Consider the following 25,886-nt stretch of genomic DNA (forward strand, 5'->3'; position numbering starts at 1 on the left):
TGATTGCTGATAATTTGTACGGTGAAACCACTCGCACGAGAGTTTGTATTTTGCGCTTCTGCTGGTTTGTTTGACAAATGACGCTAATGTCAAATGGCCATCGAAGCTAATTGAAATGCAAAGTCACCCAGAGTCCAAGGCAAGGTGAAGATACACTCATGATTTATCGGTCTTCTCTAATATGGACCATTCTGAATAGATGACTTTTATTTAATGGCATGGTCTGATCTATAGATGAGGTTCCCCGTCCAATTCACGGTCTTCATACTCGGTTTCCCACGTGTGCAGTACCTGCAGCATATAAATCCACAAAGGCTTGGACTTGCCTGGTGACACTCGCTGTTATCGTCACGTCTCTTTTCGTTCCCTCGTGTCTATGTTGTCGTGGTTTCTGTTTCGATAAGATGCGATACCAATGCAAATATGAGTTGGGCAAAAGTCCATTTTGTCATATGAGAATTCCCAAGATGTTGATGAGTCATGAAAGTCTCTCTTAAAACAACACTGAGATCTTCTCGACTGCAGCCCGAGAAACATCAAGAGGCTGCAAATCAGTCCAGCAGCAAATACAGTGTTGACAATGATCCCCCCCCCCCGATGAAGAAAAGGCTTAAATAAAAGTTATTGATTTTTTTTTTTTTCTGCAGCCTGTTGTGAAATAAAGCACAAGTTAGCTGACAGAAACTCAATTGTACCTTCGCACCTTTCACCTCACTGCTTTTCCTTTCCCATCCTCTGAAGAGGATCAAAACTTGATTGAAGTTTATAAAAACATAACATGTCACTTGAGCCTTATTGTGAAGAAGCCCGATGTTTCATTTGATAAAATAAAGCGCCGGAGGCGTGAAGTTGGAGCAGAAATACGGGTCATTACGGGCTGACATTTGTGCTGACACAGCGACTTTGACCTTTGCGGGTCATTTGCATTTGTTCTCAACCCGTTGCATCGGATTTAATGACGCTTAGGTCTAGGTGTTTAACTTTTTTTATTGATTTATCGATGCTAGTTTTGGTAGAAGAATTTACTCAAGCAGAATATAACATGAAGGGAGAGTTAATCAATACCGCTGTCAAGTAGCATCACTTCATTTGAAGTTTTCTCCCCGAAAATCATTAATCACCTTGAATGATACGGGATGCTTTAAATCAAGTTTTTTTGTCTTGTTTATTTCAATACAAAATATGGCCGCCTAAAAATGTATTTGAATGTTTCTTCATGCAATTAGTGCAGTGTCACGATTAAAGCACTGTAGATTTGTCGTTGGCCAAACTCTGGAGTCGGAGCGAGTGCACAAATCAATAGGAGATTACTCAGGAAAAAAAAAAAAACATTGAACATTAGGATCCCACTGCATGCATCATTGCAGTTTTCTCAAGCAGAAAATGGGCTTTCAGGCCTTAGAGCAAGGTTCAGGTTGTTCCCTAGTGGGTGGAAGAGATTGTATGTTTTAGTGCTGCTGCTTTTTAATTTTTTTCTCCCGCTAGGAGGAAAAAAAAAAAAAGAAACTCTTGCAGGGAATACGCAGGTACATTGATTCACGTTTAATTTGTTGCGTGACCAAGCTTGACCTAAATAAATACACTTATGTTTGATATCAATATTACCGAGTAAATGAATCGAAACGGCATTAATTCATTTAAGCCCCGCCCCCCCAAGAAAGAGGAAAAAAGAGCACCGTTTTCTGAGATATACAAAATAAAAGAGAATAAAACTGGTTTTATAAAGTCTCTCTCTCTTTTAATTTATTTCTCGCAATTATCAACATTGTACATGTCGATGTCCTGCAAGCTGGAGGCGTCCGTGTCCTCCCCGACGCTGCTTACACTGTTCCTGAGAGTGATGCCCCCGAGGAACGGATACACCTTCTCGGTGAACAAATCCCTGATGTTGTAGTAAGGTAGTTCAGGGTCCTGTCTCTCAGGTTTGGTGATACACTGGCTCTCCATGGCTTGGTTCCTCTGGTAGTACTTGGAGAACTTGTTAAAAATGATGGTAACGGGGAGGGCTACTACTAAAAGTCCACAGATGATACACAACGTGGCGACTATCTTCCCCGCCAGGGTCACGGGGCAGGTGTCCCCGAAGCCCACCGTTGTCAAGGTGATGGTGGCCCACCACCAACCGGCTGGAATGGTGCCCAAGCCGGTGTCTTCTTCCTCCTTCTCGGCAAAGTAGATAAGGGCGGAGAAGATGGAGATGCTCACGGAGAGGAAGAGAAGGAGGAGGCCAACTTCGTTGTAGCTGTGACGCACGGTGGCACCCAACGCTCGCAGCCCGACGGAGTGCCGAGCCAGTTTGAGGATTCGGAGGACCCTCATGAGACGGAGAACCTGTACCACTTTCCCCATGTTCTCAAGGTCCTCATTTTCTTCTGCGCTCTCCTCGTCGGACTTCTCCAGAGCCAGGGTGGCGTAGAAGGGAAGGATGGAGGCGATGTCAATCATGTTCAAGGGGTTGCAGAGGAACTTCCTGCAGGAGGGGGCCACGATCAGCCGGATGATGAACTCGGTGGAGAAGCACACGATGCAGATCACCTCCAGGATGGCGAGGACGGGGTCCTCGATGGGCTTGTCGTTGTCGTCCACGCGTTGAAATTCGGGCATGCTGTGGACGCACATGGCGATGATGGACGTTAGCACCACGCTAAGGGACGCCAAGGCGATAATCTTCGACGCTCGGGAGTGACCCGGATCCTCCATCCTGAGCCACAAGTAACTCCGCAACTCGGCACACCACGCTCCCTCAAACTTGGCCAGGTCCTGATCCAACGCTGACAGCTCCGCCAGGGACGAGCTGAAGCTGGCTTGCCGGCCGTCCTCACTCCTGGCGTCCCAGTCCCGGTGATGGATGTACTCCTTCCTCTCGTGGAACCAGTTGCTGCAGCAGTCGGCGAGGTGGACCTCCTGCACGCCCCAGTATTCAATCTCCTGACTGAAGGAAAACACACACACATCCTCCATCATGTGCAAACGTCCCGTCTGGTAGAAGTTGAGCACGCAGAGGAACACTCTGGGATTTCGGTCAAAGTAGTACTCCTTGTCGGCGGCGCTGTAGTCATCACACAGTTCCAGGATGGCCGTCTCGTTTTGGCAGTGCAGCAGGCGGGCGAGACGCGTGTGGGGGAACTGCCGCAACGTGTCTTCGTCCACCTCGAAGCGAAGTCCTCCCACGTTGAGACGAAGCTGCTGCTCGTGGTAGCCCCCTTTGTGGAGGATTTGCCCATAGCCCATGGTCCTGAAGACACCAAGGGAATGCTGTGTTAGTGTCGAATACATTAGAAGGAGACAAATCAATACTGCACACGCAAACACGGCAAATGCTTGAAGCAAGGAAGAAGAAGCAAGCAGGTCACTTCTTGGAGAGATCAACTGGATTAGCGGACGAGGATTCGCATTCCAGAGGCAACAAGTTGATTAAAAAATATATTCCAATAAAAAAAAGACACTTTTTTTTTTTACAATTTGCAAGCACGTTCCTGTCCGAGCAACGTGTTTTCCTCATGACAGATTCGGTGAACTTTCAAGGTGACCACCTACCAGGACTGGAACGCTCACTTTCCATCAAATCAAACTTTGCCGTCACATTCTGGTCCGGTTTCCAGGTTGGGTGCCCTGAGAGGAGGAGCGGAGACTTCACGAAGGGGAGACGGAGAAGAGATGGAAGCGGGACACGGCGGTTCTTTGCTCCCTTTTACAGCGTGCAGGGAGGGGCCGGGATGGAGGGAGGAAGGGAGGGAGGGAGGGAGGGAGGGACGGAGAGGCGTGCTGATGTGTGGATGATGTCACGGTTCATGTAACCTCATTTTTATGGAGGATACATTATGGAAAATTTACTTTTTTAACGGCTTACTTAAAAATAGTCATGTCTCTGGAGTTCTTGCCCATTCATCAAGTGTCACCAAATGATTTTTTCCGCCTTTTCTGAAAATAATAATAGCAACAATTTTGTTCCAATTTGATGATTCTATTTTCATTGTTTTTTTAAAATTCACTCTCCCATGTACGGGGCAATTGAGTGATGGGCTAGGTGAGAGTTTCTTTTTTTTTTATTTCGTTTTCAGCTTTATTTGATTTCTGCTTAGCAACAAGTGACCATGAAGATCCTGACGTACATAGCCAATGGAAGCGAGGTTACTATCTATATAAAAAAAAAAAATAGCACATCAATTCTGAATGAGGACATTTATGTGTATTTTAACAGCGACGAGTGAAGCTCACAATTGTGACGAATGACTCCAGCCAAGGCCGCCCTCCCCAGCCTTGCCCGAGCGTCCTTCTGTGACACCCACTAATATTCATATTATGTCGAGGTGTCAAGCACTTAAAGTGTCAGTCAGACCTTCAACCGCCATGTGACATCCAAAACTGTACCTCTAAAAATATTTTGGGGGACATCATTGGGTCATATTTGAAGGAGCGACGTCCAATCAGGCCTTGAGGTCCATCAGGCTCCGATGCGATCCACCTGTGTGCCTCTTCCTGTTTCTGTGTGAACAGCTCAGAGGTCCCACCCCAAACATTTTTATAAGCTGCAGGAACAGGGACGCTGTGGTTGTCTGCTACCCTGGTTTGTGCCATGGCTGCTGTCTATGGACTCTGGTTTGTAGCAGTTCACTTTTTATTTTATTTTTTTTAGTTTTATTTTATTCCTTCAATTTGCTTCATTTTGTCTTTTCCAGGTGGCTTTTTCTCCTTTCTTTACTTAGAAATGCAGATGCCCTGAAGATGTCCTCACCAAGTAAATAAATTTTATTTTTCAATTGTACTGTTCTTCCAATGATTATTTCAATATTCTAGGTATTAAAACAAAATGCTTGGGAAATATCCTACGGGTGGACGTTCGACCACTTCCTGGACAATTTCTGGAGGTTTCTATCGTTGTTGGTAAGTTCTGAGACGTGTTGCTTTTTACCCCCCTCCATTCGTGTCATATTTATGATCGTTTGTTTTCATTTCAGGTAACGCCGCTATTAAGCTTACGCGAAGTTTAGCAACACGATGTGGCTTCAGTTTGTCACACAAGCAAGGAACCATCTCAATCTACGCTTCCCTTCTAAACTGTTTTGCTCAAAACATGGTAGACGCAAAGCAAATCTCCAGCTAACCTTTACATGATTAACTCATTTGAATTTATCTTCTAGGGGGATGAGTACACAACTGCGATAAATCTCAGGCTCTTTTCCAGCATGGTGGCTCAAGATGATGTGTACCAGGTGACTGAAACTTGCAGCTACAGCTTGGAGGCCTCCAGGGAGATCATTTGTGATCGCAACTATATGGAGGTAAGGCAGGAATGGTCACTACAGAAGTGGTTCCTCACTTATACCTCATTTCCAGGTCTCTGTGAAAAGGACCGTTCCAAATGATTACCCTCTGGCGTACCTTGCTGCTCCTGAGATGGTCAGATGAACCCACGGTTGCATGAAGATCTTTACGAACTGTCATTAAAGTGCCCCCACACGCATACTTTTTTTTCCAGAAGCTGATTGACTCTGGATTTAGAATGTCATCACTGGTGTTCTTCACGCCTGAGCAGAAAAAGATGACTCCGCAGGAGGCCCACAATGGTGGATACGGGGTTGTCAACACGCCCACCAGACTCATTCTGAGAAGTTCCAAATCTGCGCCTGAGATGTACATACAACATGTGAGTTTTGGTCGCGTGATGCTCACAAGGTCTTTTTCAGATGGGTTAGAAACCAGGAATTTGCTAGTGAGATTAAAAAAAAAAAAACTTGAACTGGTATTTTTATTTTTTTGTAACAGGTTGCAGGAGTGCCCATGATTGTGCTGCAAGCCTCCGCCATCTTTGAGAAGAAGTGGCTGAAAAGAAAGCTTGATGTTGCAGCTGCTTGTCCGCAGCGAGAAGGTAATTGAAGACATTTTGGACATGTCAATCATCTGGGTGTGCTTAAAAATGCCATTAATCGTAACTATTTTAAAAAAAAAAGCCTTTAAATGAACCTATGATTTTGAATGGGTAATTTGATAGTCAAGTTCATGGTCTGGAACCCCCCCCCGTTCTAGGAAGCGTTTACTTTACGGAGAACATGATCAGCTGGTTCCTGCCCACACGCATCGACCCGCTCATTTCCTCCAGCCAGATCAGACTTCTGGAGGTCCACATAGGTGTGGACGGAAGGAGGCTGAATGCCGAAGAGTTGTCGGCCCGCCGGTACAATGTGACTGTGGACAACATGTACATCATGGTCCAAATTCCCATCGGGGCACCTGGTGGCTTCTTTATGGTCTGACACGATGAAATTGCTTTGAAACAAATTGTTTTGCTAACAAGTGTTTAATTTTTTTTTCTAGAGTCTTTTCCAGAATGATAAGTATTTTATTTCTTATGTGATTGAACCTATGATCGAGTTGCTGTGGATTGACGACACCACAAATGACGACACGAGATACAAAGTGCTCCAACCAATCAGGACTCCAGCAGAGCATCAACCCTTAAAAGTTCAAGACGGTGAGTCAAATGATCAAAAGCAGGAACACGCACGATGGACTGAAAGGTTCTTTCCAACAGAGACCATTCCAAAGGACAAGGTGTTCAAACTGATAATGGGCCCTTTGGCGGGCGACGTGGTTCTCCGCAACATCACCTTCAACAATGAGGTCTTGTCCGTCTCAGACTTCACTAAACGAGGATTCAACCTGCAGGAGCGCCGCCCAAAGAACAGCAGCTTGAAGTTCATTTTGCTCCAAGTTCCTTTTGCGGACCCTGTCGTCAAACAGGAGGTCAGTGAAGCACTCCTATGCCAGGAAAATGAAAAAATAAATTTGAAACCTCTCGTACTAGACAAAAGCAGGGGTTACAACCTACTCTCTACACTTGATCTTCGGCCTGGTGGTCCTGCCCAAGTTCATGGTCTTTAGTCATAGTGCTTCTCTGGAAGCTGAATTGGCTACATCAGGTGAGTAGATGTTTTCTCCCAATATCCATAATTGAGGATAATCAATGTCAAACTTCTTTGAAATAAATAAATAAATCTAATTTCAGTTCCAAGCTCCAATGTAGTCCAACCTTTAGCTGTTGGCGGGTGCGACTCCAAGAGCTTCTACGTTCTTGTGAAGTACGGAACAGAAGGCCACAACTTCCATACTCGTCTGGGAAAACGCACTTTGACCAAGAGTCTGGCTCAGGAATACGGTTTTACCAGAAACAAAACACACTTCAGTATCGTGGTGCCATTTGCATCCCCAGATGTTGTGTATGAGGTATGAACTTGACCTTCTAAGTCACAGGTGTCAAACTCGAGGCCCGGGCGCCAGATACGGCCCGCCACATAATTTTATGTAGCCCGCAAAAACAAATTGTGCATCAAATTTGTCATTACTAAAATTGCAAATTGTCTTAACTTTTTATCTTTTTTTTCTTTTTTTTAATATTTGACCAGTTTTTACTCGTCGGATTTGAAAATGAGTTCTTTGTCAGTTTGTTTTGTAGCTTTTACATTTATTTGAGTTGTGACAAAAATGAGCTATTCCAAAACTTCCCTCCCTACTGCAGGCTATTGAGAAGTCAAACCTCCGAAGCAGACTTGAAGTCACGTTGCTAAATCTAGAAACTGACCGTAATGTCAACGACTTCACTTTGACTTGTCGCTTTCCCTCAACACTCGTAGGTTAGTTTTGAATGCTGAAGCTTATTTTTAAAGTTCAAATGTGAGACTAGACATGGAGAATATTTTTTTTTTCTCGCCCCCCCCCCAGAGTGTCTACCCAATGGTACCATGACAGCTATTGCCGTCAAACTAGAGTCTGTCCCGAGCTTGAACCCCAGTGAGCTGACCCTCCTTGACCCGACCTGTAGCCCCGTCTACAGTGACGACCGCTTGGCCTATTTCGTCTTCACTGGCAACACCTGCGGGACCACCCGGAAGGTAATCCTGACTGACCCCTTACGATAAAACAATCTGACTTATTTTCCTTTCTTCTAAGTTTGTTGCCAACTCTATGCTGTATGAGAATGAAATCTCCCTACCGCACAGACCTGAAACACGTAAAATGAATGGCTCCGATGACGAACCGGAATATGAGTAAGTTCCAAAACGCCCACGATTAATTTTTTTAAGATTTCAGCGATGACTAATACTATACGATATTTGAATGTCCTTTACTTAAACCCTCTTGCACATAAAGATGACTTATTAGGACGTCACTGTAACCTTGTACGATATGTTATAGCGTGCCAAAGTGCCTATTAAAAAAATTACATGAAGTAATAAAACCAGATATATTTTCTATAAGTCATTGTAGCTATAAAAAGATGATCACCTCCATTTGTAGGCATTTATCAAAGCAATTTTTATTCCCCCCCCCCCCCTCCCTCCAAGCTTAAGGGTTTCGTGTTCCTACGACGTCAACACAAATCGCTCCTTGGCCTTCCACAACAGAGCTCGCCGGACTGATCGTGATGCTGAAAATGGAATCGGCCAACTGCAAGTTGTATTGAGGCTTGCTGAGGGTATGTCACAACTTGTTTTTAATGGGTAAAAAAAAAAAATCTGGTCAAATAAGATTATCCTTGGGCTGTTTATAGAGAAAATAATGACGCACTTTGGCAAGTTCTATCTCCTGCCACGCTTTATACCGGCCTATAATTAATGTTCTTGCGGTCACAATGAACTTGTCAATAAACGGTGAGCACAAAAGACGTACTAAAATAGCACGGAGCATATCTCTGCCAAGGCCAAACAATCCTGAACATTTTGACATGACCCCAATATGAGCAGAGTCTAACCATGACTTGAATTAATTTCAAGGACTGTCTCAGAAAATAAGAATATTGTCAAAGTTCTTTATTTTCTGTAATGCAATTAAAAAAAACAATTAAATGAATAAAAGGCTTGCAATATTTCAGTTAAGTTGTATGATGTTTTTGTTTCTTTTAATTGCATTACAGAAAAAAAAAAACGATCACAATTTTCTGAGTCCTGTATAGCATCCACCCAGAAGAGAAGCAATGGATTCTATTTTATAAACTCCCCAACAGATGATTCCTACAGTTCATTTTATGGCGCCACCGACTACCCCATCTCAAAGTTCCTGCAAGAGCCGCTGTATTTTGAGGTGGAGCTCATGAGATCAACCAACCGGGAACTGTCACTGGAATTGGAGACTTGCTGGGCTACAGTTGACAAGGACAAAAGATCCCAGCCCAGATGGAATCTGATTATAAAAGGGTAGAGATGAGAATCTATTCAACCTATTAGATTTGCTTGGGTTGTATTACTGTTTATCTTCTCCAGCTGTCCGAATCCAGTGGACCCAAGCCAGGTGATCTTCCATCCAGTGCAGAAAAATGACAGAGTGGAGTATCCATCCCACGTAAAGCGCTTTGAGGTCCGTGTGTTTGCTTTTGCTGAAGACGAGAATAACTTGATGAAGCAGGTAGTTATCCACGTCCACCAGAATGCAAAAAAAAAAATAAAAAATATGGAAGATTAACAATCAAATCATTGCAGCTCCATGTCCATTGCGATGTGGTGATGTGTGATTCCCGAAATCGCCGGAGTGAAGGATGTAAGAGGTCTTGTGACACCCTGGGCAAGAGAAAAAAAGGTGGGGCAAGATTTGTCATTTCCCAATGTGCCATTACTTAAACCTGCTTGTTTTAGTTCAAAAGAGAGCTGCTTCCAATGTGCAAGACCTCACATCAGTGTCTTCTGGATGCATCAATTTATATTGACAATAAAAGTGACTTTTAAACATGACATTGCAGTATTGCACTTTGAACAGTTGCATTTTTTAAAAAAATCCTTTACTCAGTGAAATATGAGATCTCTGAACTGAATACAAATTTTATTTAGACTTATAGTTCATCTCTGTGGGACCTTGTGTCAATAGCTCAAAAGACTTCGGCTCTAAAAGTAGACCGCTGCTGTTTAACCAACATTTATCTTATATCAATAAATTATTTGCTCCATCTTGATTGAGTGGGAAAATAAATCTGCATGACAAGTGAAATTATTTTAATGACTTCTGAAACAGACTTGGTCAAAAAATAATAGCACCCCAAGAGTGGAGCAAAATAATTGTCATTTAAAAAAATATATATTGCTAGCATTTTTTACTTTTTTAAATATTTGAATTTTTTTTACTTATCTCAGATTTTCAAATCTATTATTTTTGTGTAGTCTACACTGTATATAATGAGGCATTCATACATTTATTTGGGTTGATAGTCTACTGAAGAAAACTATGACCATGATGCACCCCATGATGCACCCCATGATAAAAATCGGTGTAACACCCCTGATGTAAAGGGGGACATGATTGTGTACAAAACTGGAACAAAGAAAATGATGGAGCAATTTCTTGAGTACTGTTAACTACTAGAGTTGCAAATAATCAGTACTTAACAAAAGGCCAGAACCAGCTCTAAAGAAAGCTTGACTCCAAGGTCAAAGTTCATCAGCATCAGGTCCCACCTTTTGTCATTTGCGTGAGCATAATTTGGTGATGCTTGTGCAAATTTGATGAACCAGATTTTTTTGGAAGGCTTATGCATCTAGGCAAACTGCAGGGGGTCCAGTGATGTCCTTCATGTGGCTCAACGCTGGACTCTCAAAGGGTTTCATGACCACTATAAACATTCAACCCTGTGAACTTCTTCCACTTTGGCATCTGTGAGTTGTTCAGACTTTAAGTCTCTCCAAGTACTGTATTTTTCGCACTATAAGGTGCACATTCAATGAATGGCCCATTTTAAAACGGTCCATGTATAAGATATATACATTTGGCCCGCAGGCCAGACTTGACACGCCTGCTGTGGCGGCTCAATATTGGCCCATATAAGGTGCACTGTCAGCTTTTGAGAAAATTGAAGGTTTTTAGGTGCACCTTATAGTGCAGAAACTACAGTAACGAAGCTGCTAGATTTGCAAAACAATTTGGCCACACCCATTACCTTGCTTTGTAGTCCTGCACCAAATGTGACATTAGAAAATAGAGAAAACTTAATAGAGTAAAAAAAAAGACCAGAAAAGTATTTCGGAAACACTAAGGATTTTCTTGCTTTGTAGTCCTGCACCAAATGTAACATTAGAAAATAGAGAAACCTGAATAGAGTAAAAATAAAAAAAAGACTAGAAAAGTATTTCACAAACACTACTAAGGATAGATGACAATACAATCTTCAAGACTGCAAGTGCATAATAGAAAAGCAAAAAATATTGACTATTTTTCTATGCAATAACTTTAGTTTACTTTCAGTGAAGAGGTTTGTCCAATTTTGGTTCTTCATTTTAAGTAAATCATATTAACTGTCTACAGTATCACATTAAAGCCAAGATACTACAACACCAAATTAGGAATTATTCAGGTTGATTCATATCAGTTTTACACAATCATCCACAAAAATAAAAGCACCAACTACAAGTCTATTGCAGTTTAACAGTCAATAAAATGAGGCAATGTAACAAAAAATAGTTTAAGAATCTTTATTCAGAATTAAAGAGGTGAATTGGTCCAGTTGAAATCTTCCTTGGCTGGGTCGAATCAGCTCTTTGGGCTGAGGAAGATAACATAGTAAACATGTTGCAGAATAATTTGATTGCTAAAGACTCACTTTTCATTCCTTGGATCCCATGAAAAGTAGAAATGCCATGACGACGTGGACATTGACCTTTGCAGACATCTTCCGATTTGTCATTTGTGTTGCATACCACAGCATTACAGTGCATGTACATCTGAAATTGAACAGAAACATTAATCTGCTGCAAATGCTTCTTTTAGATACTTTCAAGGTACCTCAGTTTTAAGAATCTCATATTCTTTGGTAAAGGTGAACATCTTTAGAGAGAAACGCTTGAGGTGGGATGGAATGTGGACCCTGGTATCAGCCGCAATAGGATGGAAAAGGGTAACATAGCTGTCTTCTTGGTTCCCGCAACTGTTGATTAAAAAAGACATTAAATCAGTGCAGAAGGGGAGAAGAGTCATTCAAAACTCACGTGTTCACAATGATATCCCAACTGGGCTGAGAACTTGAGTCTTCATGGGCAGTGGCCCAGCAGCTTTCCAAGATGAGCTCCAGGGAAGGATCATTGGAATGAGTCAGCGCCACCTCGAAGTAGACAGGCTGCCTGAGGGTTTTCACGACTGGGTAGTCTTCAGCTTTGTAGAAGTAGTTAAAGGTGGCATCTAAGAGGGAGTGGGGGGGGGGGGGGGATTAAATACTTCGATTGTACCAAATATTGCAAATTTTTAATACTTACCATGAGCTAGCCTCATTTGCACATCAAGCTGCCCCTGTCCGATTTCAGCCGAGGGATAACTGCTGCGTGTTTTGTAGCCGAATGAAATGGTCTGAGTGTCATTGACCATGTAGTAGCAGTTGACAGTTTGTCTGGAAGAAATATTAAAAGATTAGCTGAATTGTTTAGGGGGGAAAAAAAAAAAGTTCATTAGACATTTTGCCAAACTTGCCTATATTCAGGATCAGAAGATGACGTGAAGGAAGTTCCTCTGGTGTTGTAATAGAGGCTAATCTCATTTTGGTACTCTATGTAGTTTTCAAAGAACTAGAGACAATACAAAAAGGTTAAGACTTAAAATAAAAAAAAAAGGAGGAAAAAAAACCCCTTACAGTTCTTTTAGTTCCGCAGCTGTTAGCACTGAACGAGAAATAAGCAAAGCGGTCATCACTGAAGAACGGTTTGCAGGACTTGTCCTTGAGTGTGAGCCAGCTTGGGATGAGGTTAGGAACAGACTCCACTTTAACAGCCAAAGCAGTTATGGTTCCATTGGGGTAGCACACTGAGGACACAAGGGATGTCAAAGGTCAACCAATTTATTGACAGTCAACTAGTTTGCCATACCAGTGGTGGTCAAAGGGAAGTTGCAGGTCAAGTGGAGATCAGCAAGCATCCAGTTGTTTGTAGTCTCCCAAAGAATCATGTCAAGTCTTGCTCGGACTGAATCTGAAGTTATGCGCTGTGGAAAAAAAACCTGGTTAAAAACCGTGGACGTCTTTTGTATCATAGCGCTTACCTCAAAAACGATCTGCTTGGCGAGAAAAGAAACCACAAGGGTGAGGTGCGTTTCATTCCATTGCAGTCTGAACGCTTGCTCCAGCTCAGGAGTTAGTGGCTTGTATCCAACCAGAGTCTCAAAGTTCTTGCCTTGACTGCCAAACTTCACTTCAACGTAGAACATACTCTGATCACAAGTGCCTCTGATCGTAGGAAGTACTGGAGGAAAAGAATCGGAATCAACCTCATGTTTATATGCAAAACAGAAAAAAGGTCTTACCAACATCCTTTAGAGAAGCAGTGACCTCCACAGGGTGAGCAAAAGGAATTGCTTCAGGCTGGATCAAGAATCCAAAGACCAATGCGAGTGTGTAGGTTGTAACCAAGGGCTCAGAATTCTGCAGATAAGTTAAAATTAATCATCTCCATATCCCATCTGGAGAAACTAGTCCACATACATGTTTGAGGACTTCAGCGACAGCAAAAGGAACTTTCAGAGCGAAGCTTTTCGTGCCACCAGGATGTCTGCGCTCTTGCACAACAAATCCTTTCGCTCCAAACTCTTCCGCAGAGTACGTGCCAGTAGCGACTGTGAGGTTCTTGAGCTCTACATCATCCAGGAAGGTGCCCACATGGATGGTGAATAACCTCTCTTCCGCATTGGTCACTAGGAAAAGCGTTAATTAGTAAAGATAGTCTTCACTAAAACTTTTGGAAATGGAGTCTTACAGTCAACAGCTTGAGGTGACCTGGGCATAAGAGGTGTGGTGATGGGGAAGAGAATCGTATATCTTGTTTCTTCATTAGATCTTTCAGCCCGCCACAGGACTTCCAGCATGGGCTCGATTGTGTAGGTGATGTGGTACTGGTAATCTGGGGCGTGACTCTGCAATTAAATAGCACTTTTTTAAATAAGTCATAGAGCCCTAGAGGGGAGCACCATTCCGAACCTTGTTGTAGCCATCAGGGGAACCCACGGGGAGCTCAACAACGATGTGAAAGTCCGTAGCGGACAGAGCGTAGCCCCGTGCGGCCATCTGACGGCGATCCATACGCTGTCCGTTGATGCCCATGGACATCTCGAGAATCTTCATGCTGCCATCTAGAAGTGGAGTCACACGGCGAGGGACGTGCCAAGAGATCACATCTTCGGTGAAGAGAACGCCACCTGTCAAAAAAAAAAAAATGTCACTGAAGAGGGGGATAGTTACTTTTTATTAAACTCACCTGTAGGGCAAGCAGCCGCCATGTTCATCACAGTTACACCTTCAGGTGTTTCATGGTAGGTGCTAACTTTGAGAATCTCCATTGGGACTCCAGCCACCTTAAAAAAAACAAAAAAAAATGTTATTCCAGAGTTAATTTGACATCTAAGGCTTAGTTTACCACTTACATCTTCAGCGTAAGTTTCTGCTGTACTATACGGGCTTCGCACAACAAGACGGCTCACTGAGGTCATGACACTGTAGCCAGCTTGTTCAGCTTCACCCTTCATCATCACTACCGGCTCAGGAGTGTAGAACGTCATCTTCCAGATCCCAGACTGACTGGAGGCCTATTAATAGAGATTTACTTTAATTGCAATATTAAGCTCACAGCCATTTAACAATGTTTTAATCCACATACACTAGGGACAGTATTCTTCAAATAGTCATCTTCATGAAGTGGAGCCATGTACTTTGACACCTAGAGGGAACGAAGTCATTAAACGTGAAATTTTCCATGCAGTAGTTGCAAAAGCCACCTACTTCCATGTAGTTCCTGTCACAAAGAATCTCTCTAGAGGCCCAGCGGGTGTAGCTGCAAGTCTTCATCACATTATGGGAAACTACATTCGAGGGTCTATTGCTGTACATTCGCAGTCTGAGACCAACATTAAAGGTCTTGTCATCCTAGGAACGACAGAAGCTGATTTGTTAGACTAAAATTCAGATGTTAGAGTATTGAGCCAATATGATTAAAATACTTTGTTGTCCACAAAGCAGCCCATCAGTGATGTGTAGATTCTGGTGTTGCCCCATGGGTCAGACTCCATGCTGTAGCCACACTGAGCAGCCAAGGCAGGTGTTAGCACAATGTGTCGTGAACCATCTAGAAGGGTGAAGGCAACCATCTTTTAAAAAATTATCAAACCTGAGACATTTCCAAAAATAGGTTAACTAGACGTACTGATGGCCTCCACTTCCAGTTGGTTTCCTACAGCCAGGGCTTTGTCCAGCGAGAGCCTCATCAGATTCCCCACACAGTCAGATCTTAAACCACCTGAGGTAGAAGACACTTATTAGACACAACAGGATTAAAAACTACTAACCAACTAACTCACTTGGATCTGTGTGACTTTTAGAGATCAGCTTTGCTTGACTCAAGGTGATTACCACAGCCAGCAGGCTCCATATCAGTCTTCCAGAATAAACACATATGAGACACAAGAACACAAAGCAAAGAAAAATAAGGATATACTTACATATTAAACATTTTGCAATCAGTCTGAGTACAGCCAAAAACCAACACCATCACAGGAAAAGAAATGCTTGCGGAGCTTGGCACTCAAAGACCAGCATGCCCCACCAAGTCTGAAGAGAAGAAGGGGCTGACTACTCAAGTTAGGCCCAACTACCCTTTTTATATTACTCGCAATTATGATGCACAGGTGAGCTGCATCACTAACCAAGTCCCCACCCCAATGACAGACACACCCACACATACACAAACTACATTAAAAAAAAAAAACACACAGTTACACCGAAAAAAAATAATTTTTGACACAAAATATGAAAGTCATTCCAAGAGTTTCACAAAATATCTTTCATTCATGTTTTAATAAGTTATGTACATAAACAACACCGGTTGGACACAAATGTTCGCAAACATCAATATCCTCTCTTCGTTTTGTCCTGTTGGTCCAACAGAGTCCGTCGAAGGCCGACTTTGGCGTCTTCAAAGGCTTCATTGAGCTTTAAAGCTTGTTGGAAATCCTTAATGGCGTTCTCAAAAAACCCTGTAAGACATGAAGAGGAAAGGATGTGGATGCTTTTTAAATAGTTGAATCAGCATTTGCAAGTTCTCAGAAGGGCTTGGCTTTGTAAATACATAGCGCCATCTAGTGTCCTCAGGAATCCAACAATGTTGAAAATAGATGGAAATTTTTAACCTCTACCTATATTGTAATTATGAGTAGTATTTTTAATGACAAATTATCCATATCCAGGATTATAATTCTTAGGATTTATAATACAATTAAGCCTCAATTTATTCATTCATTGAGGTAAATAGTTCTAACAATTTAAACAGGGACGTACAAGTACGTATGATATTTAAATATTGTATTTTTGACGTTTTTCTGAAACGCCGTATTGTATAATAGTTCCTAAGGTGATTTATTTTGAAGGCCGTTGTTAGAAGCCGGAAGTGGTTGAAGTTTACCACGTCAAGCGTCTGCTCTTACCCAGTCTATAATGTATTAGTCCTCTATTGTAGAACGCTACTTCAAACTTGTCGTCCGCCTTTATCGCTGAGGTGTAATCCTCGAGCGCTTCGTCAAAATCCACTCGCAAGTACTTTATTTGGCCGCGGTTGTTGTAAGCGGTCGCCAAACAAGAAGCTTCACATTCCCTGTGAAAACAAGGTGAAAGCATTACATTCGATTGCTAAGTGTCAGAAATCTTAGTGACCCTAATCAGTCAACAAACAACAACCTGGAATGTAGGCAGGACGAAATGAACTTGTTATAAAGCTCTTCTGCCATTTTGAAATTCAGTTTTTTAAACTCTACGTTGGCATTTTGGAATATTTGTAAACACTCGTCCGCCATTGTTGTCGGATGTGACGTTGGCCAATAGCATTAATATCCGTCTTTTAGTGGGCGTGGCTAAATGCGACTAGGGGGCAATAACAATAACAAACTCTATCCCTAATGTGCTGAATATTAATTATATTCATTAGTATTAAGAGTCTTCACTGTGTTCATTATAAATGTGTGTGTGTGTGTGTGTGTAATTGTCACAGTTTTTGTTCCTTATGTACCCATCTGTTTAATTTCAATTTATCAATTTTCGTCTATCCTTAATTGTTTCTATAGTGTGGAGCTAGAGGCGATCCCATCTGACTGACTTCACATCATCGCTGAGTGGGACTTGATGTCACTGCACTGAGGTCACGCAAGAAAACCACTACAAGGTCAATAACTGGTCTTCAAGGCTTTATTTTACAGCCATCACTTTTTCTTTCCTTCTTATTATCATTAGGGTAGCGGGTGAGTAGGAGCTCACTCCAGACAAAATTCAGACTACACCCTAACTATACTATACAAATAACTATTCCAGTTTATTTTAGGTGGTTTTTATTGCAACTGTGAGACATCCTCACCCAATTTTCACAGTGAAGCTAACAGCTGTTGGGATAAAATGCAGAGGTCACCTGGCGGCCATGCGTGCGCTTCCTTTTTGTGCTTCATTTATCTCCACACTGTGTGAAGCTCAAGGTTGGACTTACAGTCCTGGAGGGTAATAATTGTTGCTTTTTTTGTGAAAAGGAAAATAATCTGCTAAACCAAAGATCCATATTTTCCAAAGGTTGCATTTTTTTTATTTTAGTTATTTATTCTTGTTTTGTTGTTGAAGCCATCTTTAAAGTCGGTACTTTAATAGGAAACACAATGCAAACGAAATTTATAATAGAGTGACAATGTTACAATATTATAAGATACATTATAACGGTACAAAAACAGAGTTTCAATTTGTAATCAGACAACAGATGTAACATAATTGTCTTTAAAGACAAGTGGAATTAAATCCTGATCTTTTCCTAGTTAATGCATGTTTTCCCTCATAATCAAATAGATGCGCGTTTCCATTTGTTTCAATAAGATGTTATGTTCTGGGCTGGCTCAATTTCTACTTAAGCGAAGGATTTACCGTACTTGGAAGACATGACGCCACATGAAGTAAACGTTGTCCGGCGCGCAGCTGTGAAACGGACACTGCCGCTCAGTGCCTTAAATGTATCTCTGTGCTGCGGTATGCAGTTCAGAGACTTGACACAAAGTGTTCAAGTCCAAACGCACCCATCCATCACGTGCTGTCAGTCAGTCAGCCCTTTTATTCTTTACCTATAAATAATTTACAGTTGAGCATAATATTCATTTGCTCTAAAATTCTTATTTTTTTATTATTGACTGAAGGTTGAAATAATACATCCATATACCTGTAAAAAAAATGTCCCTCATGGATACAAACACCTAAATCAATTTTTCTTTATGCGTTCCTCGTTTTTCCCTTTCCCGTAATTCCTCGCCTGGAGTCTTTACGATATCTTTTCCACTTCGCGGAGACGTGTCAGTCACATTCGTCTTATCCCTGTGTGTGATAAAAATGAAAGCCGGCGAGGTGGCAAACAAACATAAAGTAGCGGTCTAGTAAAAAAAGGAGACACGAGTAGACATGAGGTAAATGTTGACTCGCGAGGGCGCACACAGAAGACGCTCTGTGTCCGGCAAACAAGCCTACCTGTCCCGGGGCTCACCTTTGACCCCTGAAGATTGCATAGAGCAACATTTAAGGTGCTAACAGTGCATGGTGATGAAAAGATGTTGTTCTTGTCAGATGAGCGCAACATCACATATTAGCACTGATGACGAGGCGTTGAATTATGAGGAAAACAGTAGATGATAATGTTTTCCGACAAGTCAAAATATTTATATCACATGCCCAATAGAAAATCCCACCTCAAAGTAGCATTATCCTAAAGAAAGATATAGTGTACAATATTGTTTTTATTCATCAATTATTAGTCGGCAATTTGTGACCATCCACCCATTATATTAATCTTTGTATAGTTTTGATTCTTTAAAAAATCACTAAATGTAGATTTTTCTGAAGCTTGTTTTAGGCTAAAAAAATTTGACACGCTACAAAAAGGAAAAATCTGTTGTCTTCTGTTATTCAAGTTTATTTAAGTTCATTCTTTAAAAAGACAAAATATTCCTGGAGAGCTTATCGTGTTTTTTTTATTCAAACAAAAGACACAGTGTATGTATCAGCTCATAATATCAATTGACCAGCTTTAATCTATATTTAAAAATAGAATAGTGTTACCGTTAGCATAAAAAGTAGCACAGTTTAAATGCAAATATATATATATATATATATATATATATATATATATATATATATATATATATATACCACAACGTGCAGGCATTTATATAATATCGAAACAAACTTGTCTGTGGCGTTTCAGTCACGATCAACGGTAGATGTGATTCGTTTCTCCACGCTCCACAAATGCTTGACATCCATCCAGCAGCTATGGAGCAGCACATGTGCGCCTTGCAGCGGTCCATGTCTCCGACACCCCACTGTGCATGTAAAGCAAATAAATAGAAAGGGTCACACTGTCTTTCGCTGAGCGTCGACACTAACCCCTTTGTCGAGCGTCACACACGGCCCAACGTTTCCTCAAGGCGTTCTATTCTCCCTGCTACATCAGCGAGTGGCCTCTGAAGTCAAGGAAAGTCTGCAAATGCTTTTACTAGTACCGTATTTTCCGCACTATAAGGCGCACCTCCAATTTTCTCAAAAACCGCCTTATAATCAGGTGCGCCTTATATATGGACCAATATTGAGCCACTACAGCAGGTGTGTCCAAAGTCCGGCCCGCGGGCCAAATATATTATAAACGTTTTCAAATGGGCCATTCATTGAAGGTACGACTTATAATTTGGTGCGCCTTATATATGGACAAAGTTTTCAAATGGGCCATTCATTGAAGGTGCGCCTTATAATCCGGTGCGCCTTATAGTGCAAAAAATACGGTACATTCGATTGTAAAGTGCAGATTCTAACAAGAAGGATATGCTTGGCAGTAAGCTGCTGCACGGTAACCTGCGTCTGCTTCTGGAAAGCCAGTCTGGCTTCACACTTGCATGGATCCACAACCACCGCCTTCACCTCTGCATCGCAATCGAGACATTGTGTTATGTTATTCAAAGTTATCTTACGTTTTATGATATTATCAGCTCACGTTTCAGGGAACATGTTCTCCGGTCGGCATTGAGGATATAACCGGTACGGCACTTGCAGTAATAGGAGGCAACGTTGTTGACACAAATGTGCTCGCAGTCGTTTCCGGTGCTGCAGGGGTCCATACCTAGACCGGGATTAAAGGAAGAGCATACTAAAGAAAACCATATAAGTACAATATGAGAAAAAGTTTAAAGCTTTTATGAGCCTCAAACTTTTTTTTAGTATTAATTCTGGAGTTCTAATCAGGTTCTAGTGCGGACATCTGCAGTCCATATCGGGGTTCAGGATTTTTTTTTTAAATTTATTCTGGTTTGGAAAAGATCCTAAGCGTAGAACTCCCCCTCGTTAGACTGTAGGTGTCTCCGAGTGTGCCACTAGAATTAGGTTAATGGTAGCCCAAGATCTCTGGGGGTGCCGTCTTTGTCCTACCACACAGGGTCTCCCGAAACTTGGAGGTGAGCTTCTCAATAACACCGTAGGTCTCCACGTAGAAGACGTGGTCTTCCAGAGGCAAGCTGGCCATCTGCTTCAGAGACGCCATGTCGGCGTCGTCCACCCCGATAGCGTAGATCTCGATGCCTTGGGCGCGGGCCGTGGCGGAGATCTCCTCCACGTGGTCCTGAGGCCTCCCGTCCGTCACGATGATTGCCACCTTGGCAATGTTCCGGGAATGAGGCCGGGCTCCGGACTCCTCGGTGAAAACTTCCTTGACGGCCTTCTCGATGGCCAGGCCCGTCATGGTGCCGGCGGCCAGGGGCTTGATGCGGGAGATGGCTTTCTTCATGTCGGCCTTGTTGAAGTGGTCTTTTAGCAGGAACTCGATCTTGACCGTGCTGGCGTAGTTGACCACGGCCAATCTGGTGGCGTCCGTGCCTACCACCAACGTGTCGACCATAAGCGCCAGGAACGTCTTGACCTTCTCAAAATCACTGGGGCGGATGCTCCGTGAGCTGTCAATGATGAAGACCAGGTCCAAGAGGCGGCTCGTGCACTCTGGTGACTCTGGTGATCAACATGGCAGCATTAAGGCTATCTCAATTTTACGTGGGCAGTTCTCGGCTCAGATACAAGCATTGTGGCTCGAACATTAGAAAGAGCGACCAACGCATTGAACCATGAGGAACTGACTTTTCATCCTGTTTGAGATGCACACAAAACATTGTGGCTTTGTGCATCGTCTCCAGAAGATTGTCAAATGATTCATTCATTTCACATTGGTCTTTATCCTTTCATCCTGAATGAAAAGGATACCAGACAAAAAAAAAAAGAGCATTTGTAGTTTTGTTAAGGTTCCTAACAAAGTTAAAAATTTATTTAATGGCGTCAAATATATTTTGGGAGAGAAATCCAAACAATAATATTTCAGTTACGTGGCCTTCCAAAGAAGTGGTCTACCATTTTTTAATATATATTTAAAAAATTGAATATTACCGTTCAATGTGAGTGGCATTAACTCCAAATGCAAAAAGAAATCAACTTTGATGATTAAGCAAACCTGACTTGGTAATAGTCTACCTGTCTTCACAGGACTGGTGGTGAAGCCGCTTTGGGTACTGACCGGTGCTCTCCTCTGGTGCCAAAGTGGTGCTCACTGCTGGCGTGGTGCTTGCGGTCGTCGTCGGTGGCACAGTCGGTGCCGTCGTGGTTAGTCGTTGGGTTGGAGGGACGGTTGAGAGATGTACCAAAGGTTTAGTTGCCACCGTGGCTCTGGTCGGACATGGGATTTTGGGGTAATAATAACCTTTGGGTATATGTTGAGGGTAGTGCACTACAGGTGGGGTAAGACCATGGGGCACCTGGAGATGCCCTTTGAATTTGTGCTGATAGGACCACATAGGGACCGAGGGTCTGTGGTAAGTCACTGGAGGAGATAATGGATAAGGTCGATACACTACCGGTGGAGAGATCCTCGGTGGCTGGTAGTGGTAGTGATAATCTCTTCTATACGTGTAGTCACCTCGATGAACTACAGGGCCACCAAAGAGGAGATTATTAGTAGGTCAAAAAGAAGATTGTGTAATTCCATTGTTCAGTTTGCTAGAAGATCTTGATCAGGTCTCCATTGAAAGAACTGATCTGCACTACATGGTGGAACTGAGGCTTTAGTAACTTTCAGTGACATTAAAGTACAAAAATGTTGCTCCACCACAAGCTTTGTGGTTTTAATAACGTTAGGTAATCATTATTACTTTGCTAATGCTGGCTTAAGACTTTTAAGAATTTTGGGTTTGTGTGCTGGCAGGATTACTTCATTAACAATTTATCGGTGCAGACATGGAAAATAGTTTTACATTTTTGTGAAGTCCCAGTTTTTTAAGTAATCCAGCTAACACATGAAGAACTTTAGCGGTGGTAGCAACCACTTTCTCGAAGATTAGTGGAATTAGTGGAATGTTGTTTGCAAGAAGTTAAGACTTAATACAAAACTTTGCTGCCCAATCAACAGCAATCTAATAATTCTTTTTAATGTTTTTTTTTTTAAATTGGACAGCGATGAAAAGTACATTTAATCCTGTGCACAAGACATACCGAATTTATTTAATTTTTTTACATTACTGGATATACAGTATGTTCTTTGCGACGATTAGTTAGAACTGCTTTTCAATGAAAATACTGCACACATATTCAGATATATTTGACTTTCATTATAATAATTGCATCCTGCATCACTTTCTTTAGATGGAGAGCTGAACATACTTGCTGTGTCGAGCGTCCTCGTGGGTGGTCGTCCATTGTTTCTGCTCTGCGCAAAGCTCTGTGCATTCAGCTGGTAGGTGGCCAACACGTCGCCGAGCATTAAAGAGGTGCCGCACACAAGACCCCACAGCCAGTACTTCATCATCCTCATCACAATTGGCACGGGTGGTCTCCTCTCCGGGTCCCGTAGCTCCTCATATGAGGAGGCCCTAGCCGAACACGTCACAAATACGTTTCGGTGAGGGGGCCGGGTCACATGACCTCCTGGCTTCTGTGAAGGATGGCATGCAGGGTGGTCGAACTAAAAGTAGCAAGTTGTCAAATGATGTACGAGAGGGTCACGTCAAGGTCATACAATTAACAAAAGTCGATATTTGCATTTATATGTTGTTCTGTGACTCGGCTTAGTAAGGCTTTTATTTATTTGATTCCATAATGGTACTTTATTACAGTTTGCAGTTAATTCCAAGTTAATACAAAGGACAGCTTTGACAGGTTTCCCCAAATTAACACTGACAAATAGTCAAAAGTATGGTGTCAACTCTTTATTGAAGACAAATATGATAAAGTGGGTTTAATGGAATGGAACAAAAGAAACTTGGTTAAGTAATGGGAGGGCATGCAACAACAAATGTTTCACGACAGATGAGTTGATGTCAAGCTGGTGGCAAAGCAACTTTCTTTCTCCCTCCCTCACTGCTGGAAAACTAGCTGGCAGCAGAGTGTGATGTAAACATCGGAGCTGGTGGTAGTGATGGTAGTGAACCACAGCAAAGCTAAATAAATAACCCCAAAAAATAGTGCTGTGGCGTGCTTCCCGAAACCGAGATGCGACTCTTCTTAAGTCTTAACAAGATCAACGACTAAAGAGCTACGATAAGTGGGTTGTCAGTCTACATGAGGATGATGCTGGATTGTTGACTGCATGGGATTGAAACATTAAATGAAAGTCATCTTTGCGGAAAATATGGAAGTAGATAAGAGGTGGGGAGGGTTAGTGAGGGAATGTAGAAATGCATTTGGCGGCTTGTGTTGTCCACAGTGGGCTGGTCCTTAAGACATGGGCATGTAAGGCGGAGGAGGGTCCTTGTCGGGCATGTTTACTGCCATCTCGTAGGTGGGCAGATCCGACTGCGTGGAATACACAAAGACAAATCATGACAGGTCAGTTCATGCATTTATTATTTTTATTTGGAAAAAAAAATCTTGCTGACTCCTTAAATCACAGGTGTAAATGTCAATCTCTATTTCATATTGTTTGTTAGAAGGGTACAGAAAAGTGCATGATTGGGATTAGGCTGCCCCCTGCTGGCCAAGCCTGTACATAACAAATGACGCAGGAATTAAATATAATTCCAATATTTGTCATTTGGAAACACAATAGTATTGTTGTGCGACAGATGCGTGCTCACAAACCTGGGCCTCATTCTCAAAGGAGAGGAAAACGGCGACATCCGGTTTGTTCCTGTTGTTGATGTACTTGTAGCAGTTCCACACACAGTTCATCAAATAGGCCTGCAAAAAAAAAAAGAAATAATAATAAAATAAATACATAAATGAGACTTCGATCATCGCAACTACAGTAAATACCCGTTAAATAAGGTTAAGATGTGATCAGTGGTTCCTAAAATCTTTAAAGTCACCCCGTCTGAGAAGCGCTATAGAAAAATTGGATGGCACTTTTACCTTGAGGACAATAAGGAAGGTGAACAGGATGAGCACGAAGAAAAACAGGAACCGAGAATCCAGAGACAGGAGGTTATCCTTGTACGGGAAATCCGGCTGAGGAAATAGTGAGGGGGGAAAATCGATTACTTTCAAAGATAAATTCACTGTCAAGAACTAGTGGCGACTAACCAGCTGGTCCAGGTACTCCTGTATCCGAGGCAAATAGGTGAGAGAGCTGCAGGCCACCAGGCAGCTTAAGGAAAAGTCAAACATCTGGTAGCAGAAGAACGGGATGAGAAGCCCACTGCGATGCTGGAGACAAAACAAGAACGTTTGTCTTGTGACAATTTTCAGGCCGACTAAATAGATGTGGACTTACTGTAATGGCGCCATACAGCAACATTGCACTAATAGTGACCATCAGCAGAGAAATGGCCAATCCGGCACCGGCATTACCTGGTTGAAAAACAAGAGAGAGCATTTTTAATATGCCATTTCCCAACTTTTATTGAGTAATCACACATAAGTTACATTTACAAATCATTCTATTTCTGACTTAACCACTACATTGAGTTATTGATTAACCACAGTGTGTTCCAGTTGCAGTTCAAATCCAGGTCACCTCACCACAGCAATGAAACACTGGCCTAAGTAGAGAAACCCCTTTATCAAACTGATACTGGTTAGTAGTCCAGCAATTTAACCTACCTGACATCCTGTCAGATGTTAAGTAATGGTCAATAACTGCATACTGTAAGTTGACAGAGGGAACGCTTTCCGGATGAGTTGCGGCAACCGTTAGCAGGATCCCCATCAACAAGTTGATCACCTGCGGGGGGAACAATTCAAATCACGATTAGCAATAACCAATCAATAATCTGCCAGTACAGAACACAAAATCGTTATCGGTTAAGCTTCAACTTGCTAGCTATGACGTTAAACGACCTACATAACCGGTTACCCTTCTGCGATTACTAGTGTTGTTATCAATACATTCCACATCATGTATTATTATTATTTTTTTAACAGCGATGTTAAAAGATAACGCTTAAATTGGGACAATTGTTTGCTAACGTTAGCATTTACGGCTAACATGAGAGTCATCCTTTGTTTGGAAAGATCAAGGCTATTTTCGGAATAAATAACCGAGAATATCTGTTACACATGACACGAATCGTTTCGAAGATAAGCTTTCAATCAATTTATCGATTTTATTACGTACCATGTACCATGTTCCGAGGATGATCGTCCCCGTCCGGACATGACAACAACCGCAGCATCTGGTGCTGTACAGTTTGTCTCGACTGAGTTTAAAGTGCTGCATTTCCACTGTAGTATCGGTAGAGAGTCCCCAATATATGTATGTAAAAAAATATTCTACAGTGAAGCGGGGAAAGAAAGCCTCCCCTTGACAGTTCCACTTCCGCCTCTCTCTGGATGAAAACAAACCCCCGGAAGTGGAAATATGTATGGCACGTCAGAAAGGTCGAAATATATTGCATCGCAATCACAGTAC

General features: G+C 42.2%; 7 protein-coding genes across 8 annotated transcripts in view; 2 read left to right on the forward strand and 5 right to left on the reverse strand.

Annotated features, from left to right (window-relative positions):
• Positions 1-1,742: 1,742 nt before the first annotated feature.
• kcns3a (potassium voltage-gated channel, delayed-rectifier, subfamily S, member 3a) lies at positions 1,743-3,668 on the reverse strand. The gene is made up of 2 exons (XM_061270651.1): positions 3,538-3,668; positions 1,743-3,235 (listed from the first exon to the last, which is right to left on the reverse strand). Exon 2 carries the CDS (start codon positions 3,229-3,231, stop codon positions 1,744-1,746), a length of 1,488 nt encoding a protein of 495 aa, XP_061126635.1. The 5' UTR covers positions 3,232-3,235; positions 3,538-3,668; the 3' UTR covers position 1,743.
• Positions 3,669-4,212: 544 nt separating this feature from the next.
• LOC133146693 (uncharacterized) lies at positions 4,213-9,647 on the forward strand. Its single transcript, XM_061270650.1, has 20 exons — positions 4,213-4,599; positions 4,680-4,738; positions 4,798-4,884; positions 4,959-5,077; positions 5,142-5,282; positions 5,338-5,400; positions 5,480-5,647; positions 5,767-5,869; positions 6,028-6,248; positions 6,316-6,472; positions 6,533-6,744; positions 6,806-6,920; positions 7,007-7,224; positions 7,517-7,631; positions 7,720-7,889; positions 7,948-8,045; positions 8,343-8,473; positions 9,002-9,191; positions 9,258-9,399; positions 9,474-9,647. Exons 1-20 carry the CDS (start codon positions 4,577-4,579, stop codon positions 9,609-9,611), a joined length of 2,670 nt encoding a protein of 889 aa, XP_061126634.1. The 5' UTR covers positions 4,213-4,576; the 3' UTR covers positions 9,612-9,647.
• A 1,803-nt stretch (positions 9,648-11,450) lies between these two features.
• LOC133146885 (uncharacterized) lies at positions 11,451-15,767 on the reverse strand. The gene is made up of 20 exons (XM_061270961.1): positions 15,307-15,767; positions 15,153-15,245; positions 14,950-15,074; positions 14,732-14,875; positions 14,610-14,669; positions 14,377-14,538; positions 14,211-14,307; positions 13,934-14,151; positions 13,713-13,869; positions 13,442-13,650; positions 13,264-13,381; positions 13,003-13,202; positions 12,831-12,945; positions 12,599-12,768; positions 12,439-12,533; positions 12,228-12,358; positions 11,964-12,153; positions 11,761-11,902; positions 11,579-11,699; positions 11,451-11,521 (listed from the first exon to the last, which is right to left on the reverse strand). Exons 2-20 carry the CDS (start codon positions 15,211-15,213, stop codon positions 11,451-11,453), a joined length of 2,586 nt encoding a protein of 861 aa, XP_061126945.1. The 5' UTR covers positions 15,214-15,245; positions 15,307-15,767.
• A 16-nt stretch (positions 15,768-15,783) lies between these two features.
• ttc32 (tetratricopeptide repeat domain 32) lies at positions 15,784-16,809 on the reverse strand. Its single transcript, XM_061270010.1, has 3 exons — positions 16,679-16,809; positions 16,429-16,595; positions 15,784-15,981 (listed from the first exon to the last, which is right to left on the reverse strand). The coding sequence occupies exons 1-3, from the start codon at positions 16,792-16,794 to the stop codon at positions 15,854-15,856; spliced, it is 411 nt and encodes a 136-aa protein (XP_061125994.1). The 5' UTR covers positions 16,795-16,809; the 3' UTR covers positions 15,784-15,853.
• The window catches only part of rngtt (RNA guanylyltransferase and 5'-phosphatase), a 39,968-nt gene continuing 30,549 nt past the window's right edge, over positions 16,468-25,886 (forward strand). Inside the window, exons 1-3 of the mRNA XM_061270002.1 lie at positions 16,468-16,608; positions 17,062-17,159; positions 22,685-22,775. The gene's annotated coding sequence lies outside the window, so the exon portion shown is untranslated. The remainder of the gene's footprint in view (positions 16,609-17,061; positions 17,160-22,684; positions 22,776-25,886) is intronic.
• On the reverse strand, positions 19,417-22,989 carry matn3a (matrilin 3a). Its single transcript, XM_061270962.1, has 7 exons — positions 22,964-22,989; positions 22,703-22,911; positions 21,564-21,971; positions 20,435-21,007; positions 20,004-20,129; positions 19,837-19,932; positions 19,417-19,472 (listed from the first exon to the last, which is right to left on the reverse strand). The coding sequence occupies exons 1-7, from the start codon at positions 22,987-22,989 to the stop codon at positions 19,417-19,419; spliced, it is 1,494 nt and encodes a 497-aa protein (XP_061126946.1).
• laptm4a (lysosomal protein transmembrane 4 alpha) lies at positions 23,233-25,826 on the reverse strand. 2 transcript variants are annotated; one of them, XM_061270007.1, is made up of 7 exons: positions 25,593-25,826; positions 25,079-25,199; positions 24,750-24,826; positions 24,560-24,682; positions 24,389-24,484; positions 24,119-24,217; positions 23,233-23,833 (listed from the first exon to the last, which is right to left on the reverse strand). In XM_061270007.1, exons 1-7 carry the CDS (start codon positions 25,692-25,694, stop codon positions 23,756-23,758), a joined length of 696 nt encoding a protein of 231 aa, XP_061125991.1. In that variant the 5' UTR covers positions 25,695-25,826; the 3' UTR covers positions 23,233-23,755. The 2 variants fall into 2 exon arrangements, with proteins under 2 accessions (XP_061125991.1, XP_061125993.1); XM_061270009.1 differs by having other exon boundaries at positions 25,600-25,821.

The sequence above is a fragment of the Syngnathus typhle genome, linkage group LG22 (assembly GCF_033458585.1).
Source record: "Syngnathus typhle isolate RoL2023-S1 ecotype Sweden linkage group LG22, RoL_Styp_1.0, whole genome shotgun sequence".
NCBI lineage: Eukaryota > Metazoa > Chordata > Actinopteri > Syngnathiformes > Syngnathidae > Syngnathus > Syngnathus typhle.

What these genes read in the sequence shown, in the direction of transcription:
- LOC133146885 (XM_061270961.1), bottom strand. Translation starts at nt 15,213, where the DNA reads ATGAGGCTCTCGCTGGACAAAGCCCTGGCTGTAGGAAACCAACTGGAA. An exon ending in CCCCTGATGGCTACAACAAG is followed by an intron (nt 13,870 to 13,933) that starts GTTCGGAATGGT and finishes ATTTAATTGCAG; the next exon opens with AGTCACGCCCCAGATTACCA. An exon ending in CTTCCCTTTGACCACCACTG is followed by an intron (nt 12,769 to 12,830) that starts GTATGGCAAACT and finishes TTGTGTCCTCAG; the next exon opens with TGTGCTACCCCAATGGAACC.
- matn3a (XM_061270962.1), bottom strand. Translation starts at nt 22,989, where the DNA reads ATGCCATCCTTCACAGAAGCCAGGAG. An exon ending in TCCTTCACAGAAGCCAGGAG is followed by an intron (nt 22,912 to 22,963) that starts GTCATGTGACCC and finishes GTGTTCGGCTAG; the next exon opens with GGCCTCCTCATATGAGGAGC. An exon ending in GGCACCAGAGGAGAGCACCG is followed by an intron (nt 21,008 to 21,563) that starts GTCAGTACCCAA and finishes GTTGATCACCAG; the next exon opens with AGTCACCAGAGTGCACGAGC.
- LOC133146693 (XM_061270650.1), top strand. Translation starts at nt 4,577, where the DNA reads ATGGCTGCTGTCTATGGACTCTG. An exon ending in CCTGAAGATGTCCTCACCAA is followed by an intron (nt 4,739 to 4,797) that starts GTAAATAAATTT and finishes TCAATATTCTAG; the next exon opens with GTATTAAAACAAAATGCTTG. An exon ending in ACTGTTTTGCTCAAAACATG is followed by an intron (nt 5,078 to 5,141) that starts GTAGACGCAAAG and finishes TTTATCTTCTAG; the next exon opens with GGGGATGAGTACACAACTGC.
- ttc32 (XM_061270010.1), bottom strand. Translation starts at nt 16,794, where the DNA reads ATGGCGGACGAGTGTTTACAAATATTCCAAAATGCCAACGTAGAGTTT. An exon ending in TCGTCCTGCCTACATTCCAG is followed by an intron (nt 16,596 to 16,678) that starts GTTGTTGTTTGT and finishes TTGTTTTCACAG; the next exon opens with GGAATGTGAAGCTTCTTGTT. An exon ending in ACTAATACATTATAGACTGG is followed by an intron (nt 15,982 to 16,428) that starts GTAAGAGCAGAC and finishes CATGTCTTACAG; the next exon opens with GGTTTTTTGAGAACGCCATT.
- kcns3a (XM_061270651.1), bottom strand. Translation starts at nt 3,231, where the DNA reads ATGGGCTATGGGCAAATCCTCCACAAAGGGGGCTACCACGAGCAGCAG.
- laptm4a (XM_061270007.1), bottom strand. Translation starts at nt 25,694, where the DNA reads ATGCAGCACTTTAAACTCAGTCGAGACAAACTGTACAGCACCAGATGC. An exon ending in TGCTGTATGGCGCCATTACA is followed by an intron (nt 24,683 to 24,749) that starts GTAAGTCCACAT and finishes TTTTGTCTCCAG; the next exon opens with CATCGCAGTGGGCTTCTCAT. An exon ending in AGGAGTACCTGGACCAGCTG is followed by an intron (nt 24,485 to 24,559) that starts GTTAGTCGCCAC and finishes CTATTTCCTCAG; the next exon opens with CCGGATTTCCCGTACAAGGA.